Genomic DNA, 21436 nt, shown 5'->3' on the forward strand with positions numbered 1-21436 from the left:
TTTAGATTCACTAGAACAATTGCTAAGCATGGAACTGTCTCCAAACTTTTAAATATAATATAAACTTTTTTTTTCAAAGAGGAAAGTTTTCCTGTGCAGAATAAATAAATGCAGAGATTGGGTGAGGGTGAGAAGGAGAAAAGGGTTAGAGCCCAGCTTGCTGAAATGTCCCTTATTCCTACCCTTCATCTGTACAGCAGCCCTGGGTCTCAGCAAAACACAACTAGAAACCCACTGCCCAAATGGGCACTCAGATAATACATAATTGCAAAACACTATCTTCTTAATACTGCAATAGCTACCTAACACTATCAACTCAAATCTGTGATCTTAAACTCAGTATTGATATAATAAACTAATAGTTAAACCAAGGTATACTTTAACCAGTGAGTCTGGATTTGCTAAATACTAATAAACTTCTCAGTTTTGAAGAATGAAGAACATAACCTTCTTTCACTGATTTACTATTTTGGTCACACAAAAATACAGTGTTTTTTAAGCATAGTGAAAAGTACATAATCAACTCAAGTACAAATTCTAAATTTTCATTGCCTAGAATGCACTAGGGCTGCACTACCATTGCAGTCACCCACATGCGGCTATTACACAACTGAACTGTGGCTAATCTGAATTGAGATGTGCTCTTAACAGTAAAATACAAATTCAGTTAAAGATTTCAAAGACTCAGTTAAAAAAATGTAAAGTAAATGTGGTAATATTTCTGACACATTGAGTTGAATATATTATTAAAATTAATTTCACCTTCTTACTTTTTAATGTGACTAGTAAAAATTTTAAATTACATGTGACTCACCAATATCTATTAGCACTATACTAATCTCAAGAATACCTCATCAATACTAAGAAAGTCAGAAATAATTATTTAAAAACTTCTAAAATAATGATTACTTCTGATAATTATCTGGCTTTAGAGGTATTTTAAGGCTGGCATATTTTTAAACTTTTTTTTTTTTTGCACTAACCACTAATTCTTTGAGCCAGAAACAGGCATTCCCTTATTAATCTAACATTTAGCATTCTATTGGAGTGGGTAGTTATTTCAACAATACAAATCACAGCAGAGGTGGTTAAAAGAAGGCAATTTACATCAGGGAGACTGAAACTGAAACAAAAGGCCAGTGTGGGCAGCTAAAGTGTGAAGGAGAGTGGAGAAGAAATTGGGGACTGGGGGTTGAATTCAAATCCTCTTCTGGATTTGTGATAGGTACTTCCTGGTGCTTCAAGAAACTGACTCTCCCAGAGAGTGAGATTACTATGAACAATGTGATATGAAGCAACAGGGCTTTTTTATTTTCCAAAGAATCCCAGTGTGAAGGTACGGCCATTGTAAGCATCAATCCCTTACCAAGCTCCCCATCACTGTCAACTCCAAATGCGCCAGTGCAGGCCACAGCCTTGCAGCATTTCCACTAGAGAGCAGCCTAAAGAGCCTATTAACAACACAGCTCCTAGTAAGATCCTCTTACCACTGTTGTGTCTATGCTACCACGAACTTTTAAACAGTAGGTCTAAAACAATTCAATTAACTCTGATAATTCTACCAAGGCAACAGATTAACATTTGAGTTAGGGTCATTTTTTTCTTCAAAAGTTGTGACAGGAAAAGGATGCTTTTAAAAACATAACATATATACGTATAAATATATTTATATACATATAATTAACAGTGGATTTAAAATTACCTTGAATATTTTACAGCTCATCTAAGTATTTCAAAAGGAAAAGAGCAACCTCTACTTTTTTCACATACTGTTTATCAGTTAAATATTTTACATTTTATGTTGGCTTAATATTTTAATGTTTTTCAAATGTTCTTAATGTTCTCTAAGATTTCCTTGAACATTTCCTTTGCATTATGTAGGCAAGAGAAAAAATAGCCTTCTAAACAGAAATGACCTTGGTTTCAGACTGTACTGATCCTTTTCCTATACTATATAACCACCATTCTGTTGTTACATCTAGCATTACAGTTTAACAACTGTACTTTTTAATAAAATACATTTTAATATTTGATAGAACAAACATCCCCCCATTACTCCTTTTTAAAAAATGTTGGCGGCCAGGCGCAGTGGCTCACACCTGTAATCCCAGCACTCTGGGAGGCTGAGGCAGGTGGATCACTTGAGGTCAGGAGTTCGAGACAAGCCTGACCAGGATAGTAAAACCCCGTCTCTACTAAAAACACAAAATCAGTTGGGCATGGTGGCGCACGCCTGTAATCCTAGCTACTTGGGATGCTGAGGAGGAGGATCGTTGGATCTGGAAGGCGGAGGTTGCAGCGAGCCAAGATCGTACCACTGCACTCCAGCCTGGGCAACAAGAGCAAAAATCCGTCTCACAAAAAAAAAAAAAAAAAAAAAGTTGGCTAGTATCATTCATTTATCATTCCATATGAATTTTAAAGTCATTTTGTCCAATCCTGAAAATGTAATAGTCAGTAAATTATATAACCATTTAAAAAACAAATTTAGATTCCTATCAAATACCTTACACTAAAGTAATTTTTAGATAAAATGTATTAAAAAGAAATGATAAAGCATTAGAAGAAATTTGACTTGGGTAAGACTTTATAGTACGATAACAAAGATAGAAACACTGAAGAAAAAATTGACAGAATTAAGCAATTCTAATTAACTGTTTATAAAACAATCGTATTTCCATAAAAAATACTGAGCAAAAATTAAGGTAAATTGAGTACACACACGCAACTGTAACATAATAGCAAAGGGCTTATACTTCATATTTAAGTGTATGAAAAGCTCTTTCAGAATAGTAAAATATAAACATCCGGCCGGGTGCGATGGTTCACGCCTGTAATCCTAGCACTTTGGGAGGCCAAGGTGGGCAGATCACTTGAGGTCTGGAGTTCAAGACCAACATGGCCAACATGGTGAAACCCCATCTCTACTGAAAATACAAAAATTAGCTGAGTGTGGTGGCGAGCACCTGTAATCCCAGCTACTCAGGAGGCTGAGGCAGGAGAACTGCTTGAAGGGAGGCAGAGGTTGCAGTCAGCCGAGATCAGGCCACCGTACTCCAGGCTGGGCAACAGAGGCTCCGTCTCAAAAAAGAAAATAAAATAAGATAAAAATAAAAATAAACATCCTAAAAGAAAGGTGAATAAAGGACGCAAATAATTTAGGAAAAATGAAGATGGCCACAAATAGATGAAAAAAGTGCTCAACCTCACTCATATTAAAACAATGTATATTAAAACAATGATTTTTTTTCACCTGTAAGATTGGCAAAGACAAGCCTAGAAGTGGGGAAAGTCAAAAGAAATAATAGTGCTCAATGTGGGGAAAGTATGAGGAAATGGATATTCTCACATACTGCTAGAGAAAGTCTATCAATCCATCGTTGGACAAAACTTTGGCAATATATATTAAAATATTTGAAGGTACTCTGATACAGTAAATCCAATTCTAAGGCCATTTCCTAAGAAAATAAACACTCCTAAATGTTTATATAAGGATGTTAATCTAAGCACTATTTACAAAAGTGAAAAGTGAAAAACTAAATGTTCTACAATAAGGGACTGGTTACAAATGTCATTATACATTTAACGATAGGGTGGACTTCTATGCAATCATTATGACTACAAATTTGTTGACATGTCATATTTAAAAAGGAAAAATTTTAAAGCTGTGATGTGCTTAGCATAGTACCTGTCACTTAGTAAGCATTCTATATATTTTAAAGTTATTGTTTCATGGAAAATTTCAAGCATACACAAATATAGAGAGAGTAAAATGATGAACCCCTATCACACAGCTTCAAAAATTATCAACACTTTGCTACTTTCAGGACTTTTTAAAGTTTGCAACTACCCCTCCTTTCCCATTCACAGTGCATACAGGTTTTTCCTACCAAAAGTACATGAATGTACTGCACACTGTATGTAAGCATACACAAAGTCAGAAGAAATTTACACCAAAATTTTATTCATGGTAAATCTCTTAACGGTAGAATTATGGGTGATTTATTTATTTCTCATTTTATCCGCATTTTCTCATTTTTCTACAACAAGCATTATGTAATTTTAATAGCTGATTAAAAGAAATGAAATCAAGCAAACATATGTCAAAGAATGAGAAGTTGTTTCTGAATTATACTTTTAGATGTTAAAAACATATAAGAAAAAAATTATACAAAGATTTTTTTTAATGGAGGGTAGATTAATATCCACTTACTCAGCCTCCCAGGTTTTCTACTGTTATTGTTCAACGGTGACCCACCTTTCAACCAAACGCAATATATCAACCTTGACTGGAATCAATTGTAAAAAGATAGTTTTCTGGACAACTGGGGAAATGTGAACAGACTGGATATTAAATTATATTAAGAAGTTATTATTCTATTAATGTGATACTGATATATTGTAGTTATTTTTTAAGTCCTTACCTGTTGGGAAATAAGATGATATCTATGATTTGCTCTGTAATATTCCACCCAAAAATAAGAAGTAGGGAATGGTATAGAGTTTCAGTTTGACAAGATAAAGTTCTAGAGATCTGTTGTACAATAATGTACATACAGTTAACATTACTATACTATACATTTAAAAATGGTTAAGGTGGAACATTTTATGTGTATTTTACCACAATTAAAATAAAAATTGACAAGATGATGACAACTATTAATGCTACTTAATGGATATAGATAAGTTTATTTAGATGTTTAAAAAAATGATGATCATACAGCACTGGTATATACTGAATCACTGAAAGATTAAATTTTATTTAGTTTGCTAAGGGAGAAGGATAAATACATTTATATGTAACATTTTTATTAAACAATCAGACAGTTTTAGGTTAAACAAAACTATCAGAAGAATAATTCAAACACCCTTAGTAGGAAAAACAAATGTTGGCTGTAAAAGCAAGGCTTCTTACTCTAGCCCTAGCTGAATTACAGTAAGTAAAAATCTCATTTTTACTAACAATGAAGTTTTAATTACATAGAGTCAATAATCACAACAGTAATGTGAAATAGGATAACAGTAATTTGAAAAGAATCTATAATCAATAATACTCCACGGATAAATAATTGAGAACTGTAAAAATTAAGACTCAATTTGTTTTTTTGTCAATCTGAAGGCTACAACTAGAATATAACAATATCTTGGTCAAGTGTGGTGGCTCATACCTATAATCCCAGCACTTTAGGAGGCCAAGGTGGAAGGATTGCTGGAGCCCAGGAATTCAAGATCAGCCTGAGCAATGCAGTGAGACCCCATCTCAAGAAAACCAAAAAAAATTTTTGTAAAAAAAAAAAAAAAATATATATATATATATATATATATATAAACAGTATCTTATAGTTATTAGGTCTCTATGGTGCTTTGGCATTCAAGTCAAAAAACTGGTCTAGACATGTCAGGATTTCACTGGTCTGTCTGGCTGCATAGCTTGCTGTGGCCTAGAAAATAAATTTCTTCCTTGCAGTTGTTGTGGACTTTTCCTATCATTTTGAATGAAGTCACTCACAGCAGAGCCACTGTTGGTAGTTTATCAGACAGCTGATATTTCAGGGAGAGGAACAAAAAGTTAATGCATTATTGAGACTTAAAACAGCAAATAAATGCAGATTTTTTTAAAAATCCAAAAAGCCAAAAAAAAAAAAAAAAACCCTCCCTTCTAGCTATTTCAACTTACCCAGTCTGTTCCCTCACTCTATAAAACTAAGATGACTACCGACCTTGACGGATTATCATAATATTAAACAGAGAACACATACAAGACGCACTGCGTCAATGTCTAGCACATAACAGATGATCACAAACTTTTTTAGTTTCCTTTAATGTTCTTGATTCTAACTGAAAAAGGAATGAGCTGAATATGTTCTTACAAGACATATTCCTAAAGTAGGTGTCTATTTTTTGGTTTTGCTTAAGCCATTACAAGAAAAGTTTCTATCAGTGTTCTAAAATAAGTGTTTTTGTTACCACAAAGACACCACTTTTAGTTAGTGTGCACACCATTGCCACGTGACTCTCTCCACATGTGTCCGCACAGGCAGACTAACTGAAGCTCCCTGGCTGAGACACTTCAGCCAAGACACCCCAGTGACCATAGGGATGGAGCAAGGCAGACTATGGTAGAGCTGAGAGACCCAACAAGAGACAGAAAGACATGGAAAAGGAGACAGAGGGAGGAATGGGATTGTGGTAGGGAAGAAAGAGAGGGGAAGAAGAGAGGGCGACAAAGCTAGGGACCAAGATGAGGAGAGTGAACATGGATGCAAGCATAGAGTGAGCCTGAGAAAGCAAGACAATGACAGAGAGTGGATGAGCAAGTCAGAAACAAGCAAGGAAGCAAAGCAGCAAGCTGGCACAAGGACATGAGCCTGGACAGGAGAGTGGATGCACGCATGTGTGAGGGCAGGAGGGGAGGAGGAGCTGAGTCTAGATGCTGAGGAGAGGCTTCCTAAACAAGAGAGCAGGGTTCGTGGAGAGAAGCTGAAAGAGGCTAAATGGTACCAGGACGCTGCATTAAGGTAGTTCAAACCTGATCAAAACTATCTGCTTCTCATTATTTTAAAAAGTCTTAGGCCTACCTGAATTATCTCTGATTGTTCAGCCAGAGCCTTCCTTTGTGCCTCCAGTGAAGATACCTGTTGCTGATAAATCAAGCGTTGCTTCTCCCAGTCCAGCGATTTCTGACGGAATTCCTGAGGAAGCAATTAGAGTACTTAATTTCTGAGTGCTTCTCCTCACTGTCACTACTTCCCAGACTCCCTTTTACTTTATTCTCCCCATGTCCCTGGGTACGCTCGCACCTTTCTCCACAGCGGGAGCCCCATTACTCACTTAGCTAACAGAGCTGGAGGGTAATGCTAAATTCGTCACATACTGTGCCTCTGGATATCTGTCTTTCTAAATTTAACACCCTAATGGTGAGGAGTATGAAACACAGATGCTAAGCAGTGGATTCAGATGTTTTTCACTGATTTGCTGCCACCTAAGGGTTGTCATAATTTTCTAGTGAATTTTCAGAAAACTGATGCTAAGATAACTAAAATTTTAAAGTATGATTACAGATATCCCTCGCGATCCAAATTCTTGATATCCAGACCCAGGAATTGAACAGATTACATTTTCAGATAAGTCCCTTGGTAACCTAAATCTTACTTCTAAGTATCTAAAACTCAAGAACCAAGTAGATTCAGATAACACAATATCCTTTGATATCCAAATTTGTATTATCTCAACAGAGGAACTGCAAAGGCTTGAATAACAAAGAAAATCTGTACTAAATTTTAACAAATATTTGTAACCCAAAGCCAAACAGTTCCAAATTAATGATGGATCAATGGTAACATCAAATTGCATGATCAAGAAAATGATTTCAATATTTATGAAAATGGGGCAAATCAAAGGGAAAGGAAACTCAATCTTTCTATCACTGTCTTCCAGGACCCTCAACTCCAGAAGTCTCAGGCTCCTTAAGTGTTGTTAACCAAATTTCTGATATTCATTCATTCATTCAATCATTCTACTATATATGCCGGGTACTGCTTTAGGTGTCAGGGATACAATACTTAACAAACAACAACCCTAGTCCCACTCAACTGGGGGCAACAGATGACACATGTCTTATATGGTATAGCAGATGGTAATACATGTTTTGGAGAAAACAGAGCATGAAGTCTTCAGAGTTGGGGTTGTAGTTTTTAAAAGGGATGGCCAGACTGAGTGAAAAACATTTAAGTAAACACCTAGGGAGATGAGGGTGAAGTTACAATATTCTGGGTGGAAAGAACAGCCTTGAAATAAGAGCATCCTGGTGTGTTTAAGGGTAAGAAAGGAGACTGGTGTGGCTGGAATAAAGTGAATGAAAGGGAAAGCAGGAGAAGACAAGGTAAGAGAGTTAACTGGGAATGAGACCACGTAGGCCATTAGGATAACAGGTTTTTAAGAGAAGCTGCTGGAAGGTTTTTGTATAGGAAGTGATATAATTTGACTTACATTACAGCAGAATCATTCTGGCTACCATGCTGAGAAAAGAGAAGTCTAGGATGACTCCGAGGTTTTAGGCTGAGCAAACTGAGTTGCTATCAACTAAAACATGAATCAGTGTTGGGGAGATGAGGGAGAGAAAGACAGGACCTTTAGCTTGGACATGTTGAGTTTGACACATTTATTTTAGACATCATAGTGGAGATACGAAACAGGCAGTTGAAAGTTATTCTGTCATGAAGAGGCGAGGTCTTGGCTAGATATATAAATTTGGGAATTGTCAGCATATACAGTGTTAAAGCTATGAAATTCAACGGGATCAATAGGCGAGTCAGCGTAGATAGGAAAAAAAAAAAAGGAAAGGTCCACTGACATGACCCTAGGTTAAGGAATAACGGAGACTAAGGAGTGATGAACAAGGAAAAAATGAGAGAAATGTGGTTTTTCTCAAGCCAAGTCAACAAAGTGCTTAAGGAGGTGGGAGAGACCAGCTCTCCTACAAAGCTGTAGGTAGGATGAGGAAGGTAAGGACCAGCCCACACGCTTTGGGAATGTGGAAGTCACTGGTGACCTCTATGTGAACAGCTTCTGCAGTGTGAGGGGACAAAAGCCTTATTGAGTGGGTACAAGAAAAATGAGACAAGAGGAACTGGAGACAAGTATAGATGACTGAAGTAATTTTTTAGTTATAAAATGAAAGCAATAAAATGGGGCAGAGGAGGAAAAGGCAGGTCAAGAGAGGATATTTAAGAGGAGAGAAATTTGGATGCTGGTAAAAAAATATCCAATAGAGAAAAAAAATTAAGGGTGCAGAAAAGAGAAGGTGAACTACTAGGGTAATGCCTTGGGTAGAAAAGGGGGAGGGCATGGGTAGTTCCTCCAGGAAGGAAGTCAGGGTACATGGGCACAGATGCAGATAGGTGGGTGGACACAAGAGTTGGAAGTCTATAAACAGAAAGGAAGATACAACCCAAAGGTGAGGATGTAGAGAAAGGTGCTGAGAGTTTGAGGAGAAAAGCAGAAGTCTGAAATAATCACTGTGGAAAGTAGGAGATGAGAGGAAATACAGTACGATTCCAGGTAGCATTAGGACCCATTTGAGGTTAGTGACCATGAATTTAAAGTGAGAACAGACAGTATGATTAGGTTTTTCTCCAGCCACATTCAGTGATACATGACAGGTAGAGAGTGGGCAGAAAGGTGGACTTAAGCAGAACTGTGATTCTGCCAAGCAAATATGAGGAAGCAAGAGAGGAGCAAAGGAGAGGGAAAGTAAAAAATGTAATCACAGAATTTAAAAGCTGGCTAAGGACCGATAAGTGAGAACACTAAGTAGATAATGGAGCAGTAAAAAGGCAGCAGAATTTAATCATTTTAAGGGATGGTTAATGATTACTGAGAGTCAAAGGACTAGAGAGAGTTAGCTGAAAAGATAGGGATTGGTAGTCTGATAATTAAATGCTTGAAAATGAGATTCTAGAGGAGTGGCATATATTGGTAATGACAAGAGCTAAGGAATGGCAATGGGAATAAGTAGATGAGACACAGAGATAATCAAACTATCTATGGAGGAAAGAAAGCCAAGAAACTGTTAAGGTCAGAGTATTGTAAGCATCATCCCTCCAGATCCTAAGATCCTCAAAGTTATGATAAGAGTAATGTTAGAGAGAATTGACAGTGAGCTGGGTGCTGAAATCAATGAGCCAAGGAAATAACCCAGAGGTCAGATGATGACTACTTTGGTTGTTATGGACATTGGCTGGCAGTATAGGCTGGTAACATGAAAATCAAAGATGGGGTTTTTGAGGTAGAAAGAAAAGAGAGTAGTCAGGAAGTGGCAATGAGAAGCAAGAAGGATATAGGGTTTGGGGGGAAAAGGTATTGCCAAAAAGGGTGGAAGGGAAGCAGTATCTGCAGTCTTCTGATTCTAAGCTCTTCAAATGTAAAAAAAAATTGAGATATAAAGGAATATTAAACACAGAAATTATAATTTTAAGTAATAATAATATACTGGCATTTGTGGGTGACAGGTCACCCAGAGTAAAAACTTGTAAGTGATCACACAAAGATGTTAAAACAATGTTTCTCAAATCAGAATAAGCTAGGGGAGCTGGATACAATGCAGATCCCTAGGTCCTATGCCATACTGCTGGATCAGCATTTCTGAGAGCCTAAAAGCACCCTGGGAATTCTTATGTCCAGTGAAGAACTAATGGCAAGGACAGAAGAAGAGAGTGACAGCCTTGTGCTGTTCCTTCATCTACTCTTGGTACTATTAGCTCACCACCTCCCCTTAAGTTCTCAATATATACAATAATCATGGAGTTATTCAGTCTTAATAAAAACAAAGTCAGCTGAGAAGGAAGTGAATGCCTTATTACATCTAAATGGGAATTGAGAATAATCTGATATAGAGATTACTTTGTACAAAAAGTGCCATGTACTTTCCACATTTACTAAGCCCCCACTTTATTAGGTGCTTGAGATACAATGATATATAAGACAAGAACAATGTCCATAGAGGACTGCCTGTAACTAGTGGTCAATGTTTCCCAATGGGAGAGTTACTGGCATTTGAGGTACAATAATCCTTCCTGTGTGGAACACTCTTAAGCATGTTTAGTATCCCTGGTCCCTGTCCCCTAAATGCCAGTTTTATTATGCTCAGTCATTTTGACAACCAAAAAAAACATGCCTCCGTACATTTGCAAATGCTCCCTAAGGGTGGTACTGCCCTGTTGAGAATTGATGGCCAGTAACCCCGTTAACCCAGGGAACCGATGATGATCGGATATATGGTGGATCACCCTCTCACCTTTGAAATAGCTTAGTGGCAGTCCTAAAGATAGTAGAAAATTGGTTTCAGAAAATAGTGCCATTAGAAACAGCATTTTCCTATGTGAAGGCTGACAATCACTATGAACAAATTATTACTATGAACATACCTCTATTTTTGCAGTTAACCTCTCAATTTCAGATCGATCTTCCCTGTGATTTTTGGTATTTCCTCTGAATTCCCTCATTTGCTTTTTCTGAAGCTTTTCATAGCTTCTCTTCAGTATGCGTAACTGTAGAAACAGTTATTTCTATATTTAAAGTTTAAGAATTTGTAAAGAGTAGTGGTGAGACAAATTGGTATTATGAAAACAAGAGCAGTGCTAACCAGTACTACTGAGAACATGTTAGATTTACAAACTAAAACACAAAAGGAAACTAAAAATTAAATACGTAAAACAAACACTAGTAAAGAAATATATTCAAAGAAAAAATTTTTTAAAAAAATTTTAAACAAAAGTTTTGTATTACAATAGCCCTGCACTTAAAGACTCTACCACCCAGCCCCACGATAAAGCAGCAAATAAAAACTCTTTTTCTTTCTTCTAGGTCTGTGATTCTCAAGCCATGCTCTTGCAGGGCACTGATATTCAGGATGCAGGAGAAGAGTACTTTGCAATTAAATCAGAATAAAAGCAGTTTTTTCCAAATCTGAAGAATAAAATTGAGTTAATGAACAGAATTTTCTTACTTTTCTTATTTATCCCAAAATGTTTCTTAAATCTTTGGATCTTCCATTATTTATAATCTAGTAACTGATAAAATTAAAATATTAAATGTAATTTTTGGTATCAAGTATTTCACAGTATTACACAAAAACAGCTCTATTTCTTTCAGGTACTCAACCAAGAAACATATTTTAGCAACTCTTCTAGGTAGTATCAAACCTACAGTTAGGCAAACCTCTTTACCTGGATTAAAGAACAGAGAAATGGATTGCCACTCCTGTATCTTTCATGGAGTATGTATTTCCCACTTTACAAAGTAGAAACTGGCTTTCATTAACAAAGTTCTCAAGGGTGAAAGAGAGAGAACTACACACACAACATTTAACAAAACTAAAATCTCACTTCTTCATGTAGTTTCTTCAACTCCTGCTTATACTCCATGGTCATCTCTTGCTTGATTTTTTCATATTCTTCTACCTGTTGATGCAACATTCCAACCTAAAAGCAGAAAGGTGGTAGTATTTTTCACTATTAGCATTGAAACAGCATCCCTGAGACATAAAAATATAAAATAATCTCTGTATTTATTTGTAAATTCAAGTCCTCAAATGCATATATATGGTGATATCCCACTTCTTAGGAAGTCAAATACCTAGTTATTTAATAATTCTTAACACTGCCAAAAAATAGTGAACAAACAACTAGTTTTTAGAATTTCTAGGTTTAGATGAAAACGCTCTCTTTTTTTTTTTTCTTTTTGAGTTGGAGTCTCACTCTGTCGCCCAGGCTGGAGTGCAGTGGCACGATCTGGGCTCACTGCAACCTCTGCCTCCCAAGCTTAAACAATTGTCTGCCTCAGTCTCCCGAGTAGCTGGGATTACAGGTGCATGCCACCACACTTGGCAAATTTTTATATTTTTAGTAGAGACAGGGTTTCCCCATCTTGGCCAGGCTGGTCTTGAACTCCTGACCTCGTGATCCACCTGCCTTGGCCTCCCAAAGTGCTGGGATTACACGCGTGAGCCATCGCGCCGGGCCGAAACTGTCTCTCTCTGTCTGATTATCCTACCCAACCCTTTTCATCAAAAAAACCTCATGAAAATAAGAAATATAAAGTTTTGAGAGCCCTGGAAACCAACAATACTTCATAAAAAATCTAGAAGACCTTAGGAATAATTTCTCTACAATAAAGTACAGAATAGTAATGTCAGACAGGAAAACAAAAGGAGGCTTGTGCCTGCTTTACCATTTACCCAACTTCAGAGAAACGAGTTCCACCAACCATGGTAAGGAAGTTATCCTAACCTACTTTTCAATGACTTGATACCAGTGACATCTATTTTCTGCCAAGCCTTCACCTCCACGAGTATCCAGCAGTATTTCTTTTAATAACCAGCTAGAATTTCATCTACTGATAAGCAGGGAAGGAGAGGGAAAACAGGGAACGGAAGGGAGTAAACAATCACAATCTAGAACAGTAAATTTTTTTAAAGTACTAGAAATAAACTACTTATAAGAATGAGGAGTGAATGCAATTCCAATAAAAAATTATAGTGGAATTTATTTTTGTAAGAAACTTGAAAAAGTCATTCTAAAGTTCAAACTGAAAGAATGGGTAAATACAGCCAATAAAATGGAAAAGTCTAGTTTTAAAAAAAGATGTAAGTGAATGATGTAACTGAATTTCTGGATGAAAGGAAATTTTCTGAGCTAAAAACTAATGAAAAAGTAATTTTAAAATGATAAATTTAACCATGTAAAACTTCTGTTTTTAAAAAATCCAATTAACAAAATTAAAAGGTAAATAAACTAAGAAAAATATTTACAAAAAAATCAAATGGCTTTTAACTTTTAGTATATAAAAAACTCACAAATTTGTAACAAGTATTAAGCTCTCAACAGAAAAATAACTCAAGGACAAGAATGATTCCCACAAAAATATAAATGTCCAATAAACATGAAAAAAGGCTTAACTTCACTAGTAATCAGAGGAAAACATCCAATGGCATTTTATATCTATCAAATTAGCAAAGCACTTATAAAATGAGACTTGTGCGGGTAAGTTATTGGAATCAAAGACCCATAAAGTGCTGAAATACAAAGCACATGACTTTTCCAGAAAGCAATGTGGGAGTTGGTATCAAAACACTTATAAATATTCTTAACCTTGTGGGGCACTGTGGCTCACGCCTGTAATCCCAGCACTTTCGGAGGCCGAGGCAGGCGATCATGAGGTCAGGAGTTCAAGACCATCCTGGCTCACACGGTGAAACCCCATCTCTACTAAAAATACAAAAAATTAGCCAGGTGTGGTGGCAGGTGCCTGTAGTCCCAGCTACTCGGGAGGCCGAGGCAGGAGAATAGTGTGAACCCGGGGAGCGGAGCTTGCAGTGAGCCCAGATCGTGCCACTGCACTCCAGCCTGGGTGACAGAGTGAGACTCCATCTCAAAAAAAAAAAAAAAAAAAAATCTTAATCTTGACTTCGTAAACACTACTTTTAGAAATCCATGTAAAAAAAATAAATGTAGAGCCAGGTAGAGTGACTCACACCTGTAATCTCAGCAATTTGGGAGGCAGAGGCAGGAGGATGGCTTGAGCCCAGGAGTTTAAGACCAGCCCGGGCAACATGGTGAGACCCTTTCTCTACAAAAAAGGAAAAGAAGAAAATAAATGTAGATGTTAAGAATTTGTTGGGGCCAGGTGCGGTGGCTCACGCCTGTAGTCACAGCACTTTGGGAGGCCAAGGCAGGTGGATCACTTGAGGTCAGGAGTTTGAGACCAGCCTGGCCAACACGACAAAACCCCATCTCTACCAAAAATACAAAAATTAGTTAGACCTGGTGGCAGGTGCCTGTAATCCCAGCCACTCGGGAGGCTGTGGCACAAGAATCGCTTGAACCCTGGAGGTGGAGGTTGCAGTGAGCCGAGATGGCACCACTGCACTCCAGCCTGGGCAACAGAGTGAGACTCAGCCTCAAAAAAAAAAAAAAAAAAAAAAAAAAATTGTCAGTGGGGATTTGTTCTTTTATAAAAACTGGACAAATTGGAAAAAATCTGAATGTTTATAAATAAACTGTGAATGAATATAATGAATGAATGTACATAATAAAATATGCAAACATTAAGCTGTATTAAAAGTTAACATGAAAAATGCTTACCATTTAAAAGACATATGGACATAAAAAGTATACTATACTAAAATCCCAATTTTGTGAAGGATTTTTACTGAAGTCTACTTACATAGCTTAAAGGAAATACACCAAATGTTAATACAGATTAACTCTGATTCAAGGTATTATGATTATTTTTTGCTTCATAGTTTGTCTTTTCTAAATTTTCTCCAATGGCTACTGCTTTTATTAGCAAGAAAAGAATATTTTTAAAAAGAAAAGAAAAGAGGCTGACCCTAAGCCCACCTACTTTGCTTTGATAAAGATCATGAGGACTCATCTGTTTGATTAAAACAAGTTGAAGAGTCTTAACTATTCATATTTCCTAGCCCACAATCCACCAGAAGATCCAAAATTAGAAAGTGTGGTAGGCAGAAGGGGTAACTACAATGCTCAGCAGAAATGAGCAATAGCTTTTAGCAAAGACAGAAGAAAAAAGGGAAGCAGATTACCCCAAAAGTAGACTCGTGTCTACACTGCTATAACTCGTAAAGACAAAGCACATCAAGCACATCAGTATGTAACAGCCATTACTCCTAACATACCACAACCAAGAGAAAAGGCAACCCTCAAAACACCACACACACACACACACACACACACACACACACAGACACCCCTCCTTAAACTTTCAGTAGTGTGGCCTTTTGGCCCTCTATCACGTTAGACAAGACCCACCTGCAGAATTATAAAAACTTTAAATGGTTTCATAAGATCTGCTAACAGCATGGGAGCTGACTAGGGAGTTCTCAAACTTAGCCTAAAGAGTTCTTTGACCAAGGTTTTTAAAAATTGAAGACAAAGAAGGGGGAAAAAAAAAAAACGGGGACGGCAAGATGGCTGACAAGACACAGCCAGGAGGAAAAGCTGCCAATGAGGGACTGAGACAACTGGTGTGCTCCTAACAGATCTTCAGAGGGGGTCACTGAGAGTGGATGGAGGGAAGACACAGAAGCTGGGCTGAAGGGGGAGGAAGCTGGGAACCATACATGACGCAACTATGCACCTGGACTCATTCCTGGCCCAAACAGCTCTGGAAAAACAAGTGAGCTGAACTAGAAAGGAGCAACCCACTCTTGCCACGGGCCTCTGGAACCCCTCGACCACCATGAACACTCAAGTTGACAGGGTGAGCCACTTAGGGAAGTGATACGGGCAGCAAGCCAGCTGATATGGAGCCCAAAGGGTTTGGTGTGGGAGTAACTGTGGTGGGGCATGGCCAGGGATAGCCATCCCCCTAGGCTTAACTGGCACCCATAGGAGACTTCAGCTCTAAGGCAACTGTTGGACCCGAACTCTGCAGGGTGGTCTTGCCCATCATATGGGGCCAGTCTCACCTGACCACCCCTTGGCCTGCTGGCCTCTCCCAGGGCCCCAGCCTGGCCACACATGCTTACAGGGCAGCCTTGGGTGGCCTGGGGGACTGCATCATAGCTTCTGTGCTGGCAGACTATGCCTGACCAGCAGAAAGCTCCAGTGGAGTGGCCGCCATGGCTATGCACCAGCCTGTACATTCAGTCCCCATACTACAGCTTCCCTGGGCCCACAGCAACTCCCCACATGGCTTTGCTGGCATGTGCCTATGCCGGCAGGTTTTGCTTTTCTTGCCCCACCAGCAGGCAAGTGTACATGTATCTACCTTGCCACTGCTGTGGCAGGAGTGCAGTTCATCTCCCATGTCCCCACTGACCAACACTGCAGACAGAACCTTGGTGGGCACCAAACCAGCCAGCCCCGCCTCCACCAGTGCCCCTTCCTTACACCAACACTGCCGTAGGAGTGAAACTAGGCACAGAGAATAGCAGATCCTCCCCTGCACAGAGCAACCACTCCTGTTTGCAGTACACAGAGAAGGCACACAGACCTGCAACCACCAGCTCCCTGCCCCCAAGCCAACACCACTACCAGTGCCACTGCGCACAGTTGCCAGCAGGGGCCCCCACTCACCTCCCAGCTGTGTTGCCTCCTCCACTGTGGTGAATGCTCTCAGGGAGGCAGGCACCCTGGCACCCACCAGCACCCTGCCACAGCTGACAAGTGTGTCCCCCACCGCACTGCCACAGCTGACAAGTGTGTCCCCCACCGCACTGCTGCTACCACTGCTGCTGGCACATGCAAACAAGGATGAATCCCACTGTCACCGCACTATGAAACGCTTTGGCTGCCACCACCCATTGGGGTGTAGTGACTAGTGGTCCGGGAGCACTCTGACCCCCCAATGCAGTGGATTCCTAACTTCAAGGAGCCAGAGTAAAAAGTTAGGGCCCAATACAAGCCCCCCAGAGTTAGAGCACACAGTCTAGGAGTTGGGAGCTGAGCAATGGCCACCTAAAATCTTCCAGAAACAAAGCCAGTTGGCTGAATCCACCTTATACTACAATCAAACTCTCAAGGTCATCAAGTATGATAAAAGGAAAAAAAAAAACCTCATCCAAGGGTCAGCAACTTCAAAGATTGAAGGAACGTAAGCCCACAAACATGAGAAAGAAATAGTGCAAGAACTCCAAGAACTCAAAAAGCCAGAGTATCTTCCTTCCTCCAAACAACCATATCACTTCTCCAGTAAGGGTTCAGAACTGGGCTAAGATGGCTGAAATGACAGAAATATAATTCAGAGCATGGATAGGAACAAAGAACATTGAGCTACAGGAGTATATTGAAACCCAGTCCAAGGAAGCTAAGAATCATGATAAAACAATGCAGGAACCGACAGACAAAATTAGCAGTATAGAAAGGAATGTAAGCAACCTGATAGAGCTAAAAAGCACACTACAAGAATTTCATAATGCAATCACAAGTATTAATAGCAAAACAGACCAAGCAGGGGAAAGAAATCTCAGAGCCTGAAGACTGGCTTTCTGAAATAAGACAGTCACTGACAGACAAAATAGACAGTATAGAAAGGAATATAACCAACCTGATAGAGCTGAAAAACACACTACAAGAATTTTATAATGCAATCACAAGTATTAATAGCAAAATAGACCAAGCAGAGGAAAGAATCTCAGAGCTTGAAGACTGGCTTTCTGAAATAAGACAGGCAAGAATAGAGAAAAAAAGAATGAAAAGGAATAAATAAAATCCCCAAGATATATGGGATTATGTAAAGATGCCACATCTACAACTCATTGGTGTCCCTGAAAGAGATAGGGAGAATGGAACCAATCTGGAAAACATATTTCAGGATATCATCCATGAGAACTTTCCCAACCTAGCTAGAGAGGCCAACATTAAAATTCAGGAAATGCAGAGAACCCCAGTAAGATACTCCACAAGATCATTCCCAGGACACACAATCATCAAATTCTCCAAGGTCAAAACTAAGGAAAAAAATGTTAAGGGCGGCCAGAGAGAAAGGACAAAGGACATGAACAGACACTTTTCAAAAGAAGGCATACAGGCAGCCAGCAATCATATAAAAAAATGCTCAACATCATTGATCGTAAGAGAAACACAAATCAAAACCACAATGAAATACCATCTCACATTGGTCAGAATGGCTATTATTTAAAAGTCAAAAAATAACAGATGCTGGCAAGGTTGCAGAGAAAAGAGAACGCTTATACACTGTTGGTGGGAGTGTAAATTAGTTTAACCACTAAGGAAGATGATGGTGATCACTTAAAGATATAAAAACAGAAATATCATTGGACCCAGCAATCCCATTACTAGGTATATACCCAAAAAAATCTAAATTGTTCCATCAGAAAGACACATACACATGTATGTTCACCGCAGCACTGTTCACAAGAGCAAAAACACAGTATCAACCTAAATGTCCATCAATGGTAGACTAGATAAACAAACTGAGGTACATTGGAATACTATGCAGCCATAAAAAAGAATGAGATCACGTCCTTTGCAGGAACAGAAAACCAAATACCGCATATTCTCACTTATAAATGGGAGCTAAGTGATGAGAACGCATGAGACACATAGAGGGGAACAACACATACTGAGGCTTACTGGAGGGTAAAGGGAGAGAATCAGGAAAAAAATAACTAAGGGGTACTAGGCTTAATACCTGGGTGATGAAATAATCTGTACAACAAACCCCCACGACACAAGTTTACCTATATAACAAACCTACACATGTACCCCTGAATTTAAAATAAAATTTAAATTTTAAAAAAAGAAAAACCATCACCTTTCTGACTACAACGCTTCACAATCACTCTCATTTGGCTCTCTTCTTTCACTAGAATCACCTACATCCCTTGTGAACCCACATCCAGAAAAAAACACTTTGCCAGTATGACCCTGTGACCCTCTTAAAGATCCCTGTCCTTGAGAGTCACACCTAATGATTCCTCCTTCCTGGATTGATCTGAATTTTCCTGATCTCTTGGCACTTTGAGTCTTTTCATCCATCACTAACAGATTAGATCAATCCCAAATTGATCTAATTACAAATATCCTGTTTATTGACAAGGAGAAAGGTAGGAAGTAAAATGCTTTTAAGACAAGGAGCAGTAAAAATTACCTCTAGGCAAATTTGTTAATTAATAAAGAAATGCAGATGACAGTACCAGATCCAAAAGAAAAAAGGAGAAGAAATACAGCGAAAAGAGACTAAAAGAGAGTGCATGTTTGATTTGCAAACCAAAATGCCAGAACAGCTCCTCCAAGTCTGGCTGAAATGTCATTTGCACACTCTATATAGTTAAAGTGCACTGCAAAAAGTCCATCCTCAAAAAGGTAAAAAGTATTCTGGAAAAATGATTCCGAAAAAAACACTAAAAACAATAATGTGGAATTCAACATCCCCCTCCCAGAAAATAAAACTTCAGTAACACTGAAAGGGAGAAATGAGAGCTTCAATTTAGTTAATTGGACTATTGATTCTTATGCAATACTAAGTCACTCACTGATCATTAAACAGAAGTGAGAATATTAGCTGTTAATGAAGGTAACAAGACTAAGATATTCACAGATCTTCTAGTACTTCCTACTACAAGAGTTCTAGAATAAAACAAAGTGGGAAAAATTATGCATGTAAACAGAATATATTAATATAAAAGAAATAAGCAAGTAGAAAAATGTACTTTGTGTAAATGTAAAAAGATAAATGTGAAAAGACAAGGACTTTCGGTGTTTAAAGCAGAAAGCAAACATGCTAAGTCATGTTCAACCATTTCCAAACTTTCAGGCCCAAAGGGGAACAATCCAGAATACCCATGGGAAAAAATACACAAAATATATATTTTCTACTACTGAAAATGGGAATTGACTGTTGCTTTTTAAAATAAATTGAAAGTAAATATTTGCACAGAAAAGTACAGCTCTCTTTTTGATAAAACATTGAGCTGTTTCATACCCCTATAGTAACTTAGTATTGTTAGTCTTTTAACTTTTAGCCATTCTGGTGTATGTTTAGGGTTATCCTGTGATTGTAATTTGCATTTTCCTAGTAACCTGTGAAACCAAGCACCTTTTCACATGCTCGCTGGTCATTTTGCTATCTTCCTTTGTGAAATGATTATTTGTCTTTTGCCCATTTTTCTACTCAGTTAACTTATTAATTTATAGATGTTCTTTATCTTTTGTTGGTTGTATGTTGTAAATATATGAAATGTTCATTATTTTAATATAGTCTAAATTAGTAACCTTTTATCATTATTTTTTAAGAAATCTTTCCCTACTCCAAGGCACTAAGATTTTCTCTTATGTCATCTTCTAGAAAATTTTCAGCATTTCACATTTAAATTTGTAATCCATCTAGAAGTGAATTTGGTGTATGGTATAAAACTAGAAGTCAAAATCTTTCTTTTTCCCCCATATTGTTAATCAGTTGATCCAGTGACATGTATTGAAAAGACTCCCCACCACCTTGCAGTGCCATCTTATCATGAATCAAATGTTCACATATGTGGGATCTCTGTTATGGGACTCTTTATTCTGCTCCATTGGTCTGTTTTTCTATCCTTGCAATATCACACTGTCTTAATATAGTTTTTAATAAATCTTGTTTTCTAGTACCCTAAGCACTCCACCTTAATTTCTCTTCATCAAGATTGTTTTGGCTACTGCCATATAAATTTCAGAATCAACCTTGTCGATTTTCACTTTAAAATATACTGGAGTTTTAATTAGAATAATACTGAATTAATAGATCAAAATTGGAGAAACCAATACCTTTAAAATATTGAGTCTTTCTATCCATGAACACAATCTATTCTTCCATTTATATCAGTTTTAATTTCTCTCCATAATTTAGAGCTTTCTGTGCAGAGGTCTTGTACCTCTTTCATTGGATTTACTGTATTTGGTGCTTTTTTGATACTCTTGTCAAGGGTATCTTTTTTAACTTCATTTTTAATTGCTTTTTGCTGGTATAAAGAATCAATAAATTTTTGTAAATTAACCTTTAATTCAGCAAACCTACTATTTCATTTGTTAATTCTAAGTCTGTCTACACAGATTTTTTGGGTTTTCTGTGTACACCAACAAAGCATGTGCTAATTACTGCAGTGGTATTTCTTCCTCTCTAATCCTGTTATCTTTATTTTTCTTGCTTTATTGCACTAGCTACACCTCCACTACAATAACAACAACAAAAAAAGTGGTGATACTGGGCATCTTTGTCTCATTCACAATCTCTGAAGGAAAGCTTCTAACAATGGGTTACATTAATTGCTACTTGCTATGTTTCTTATATACCATTTTACTAGATTAAGGAAATTCCCTTACATTTCTAATTTTCTAAGGGATTTTAATATTTTTATCACAAATGGGTAACTGAATTTCATTAAATTCTTTTCCTGGATTGAGATAACTATGGT

At 37.8% G+C, this 21436-nt stretch overlaps 1 protein-coding gene across 17 annotated transcripts in view; it reads right to left on the minus strand.

The window, feature by feature from the left end:
- CEP63 (centrosomal protein 63) overlaps nucleotides 1-21436 on the minus strand; it is a 163669-nt gene that overhangs the window by 108844 nt on the left and 33389 nt on the right. For all 17 annotated transcript variants that reach the window (XR_004031278.1, XR_004031280.1, XR_004031279.1 and 14 more), the window contains 3 exons: nucleotides 11886-11981; nucleotides 10926-11048; nucleotides 6579-6692 (listed from right to left, as the gene is read on the minus strand). Coding sequence is in view for 14 of the 17 variants with exons in the window: in XM_030816794.1 (XP_030672654.1) it covers nucleotides 6579-6692; nucleotides 10926-11048; nucleotides 11886-11981 (333 nt within the window). In the remaining 3 variants the exon portion in view is untranslated. The remainder of the gene's footprint in view (nucleotides 1-6578; nucleotides 6693-10925; nucleotides 11049-11885; nucleotides 11982-21436) is intronic.

The sequence above is a fragment of the Nomascus leucogenys genome, chromosome 8, assembly GCF_006542625.1.
Source record: "Nomascus leucogenys isolate Asia chromosome 8, Asia_NLE_v1, whole genome shotgun sequence".
Lineage (NCBI taxonomy): Eukaryota > Metazoa > Chordata > Mammalia > Primates > Hylobatidae > Nomascus > Nomascus leucogenys.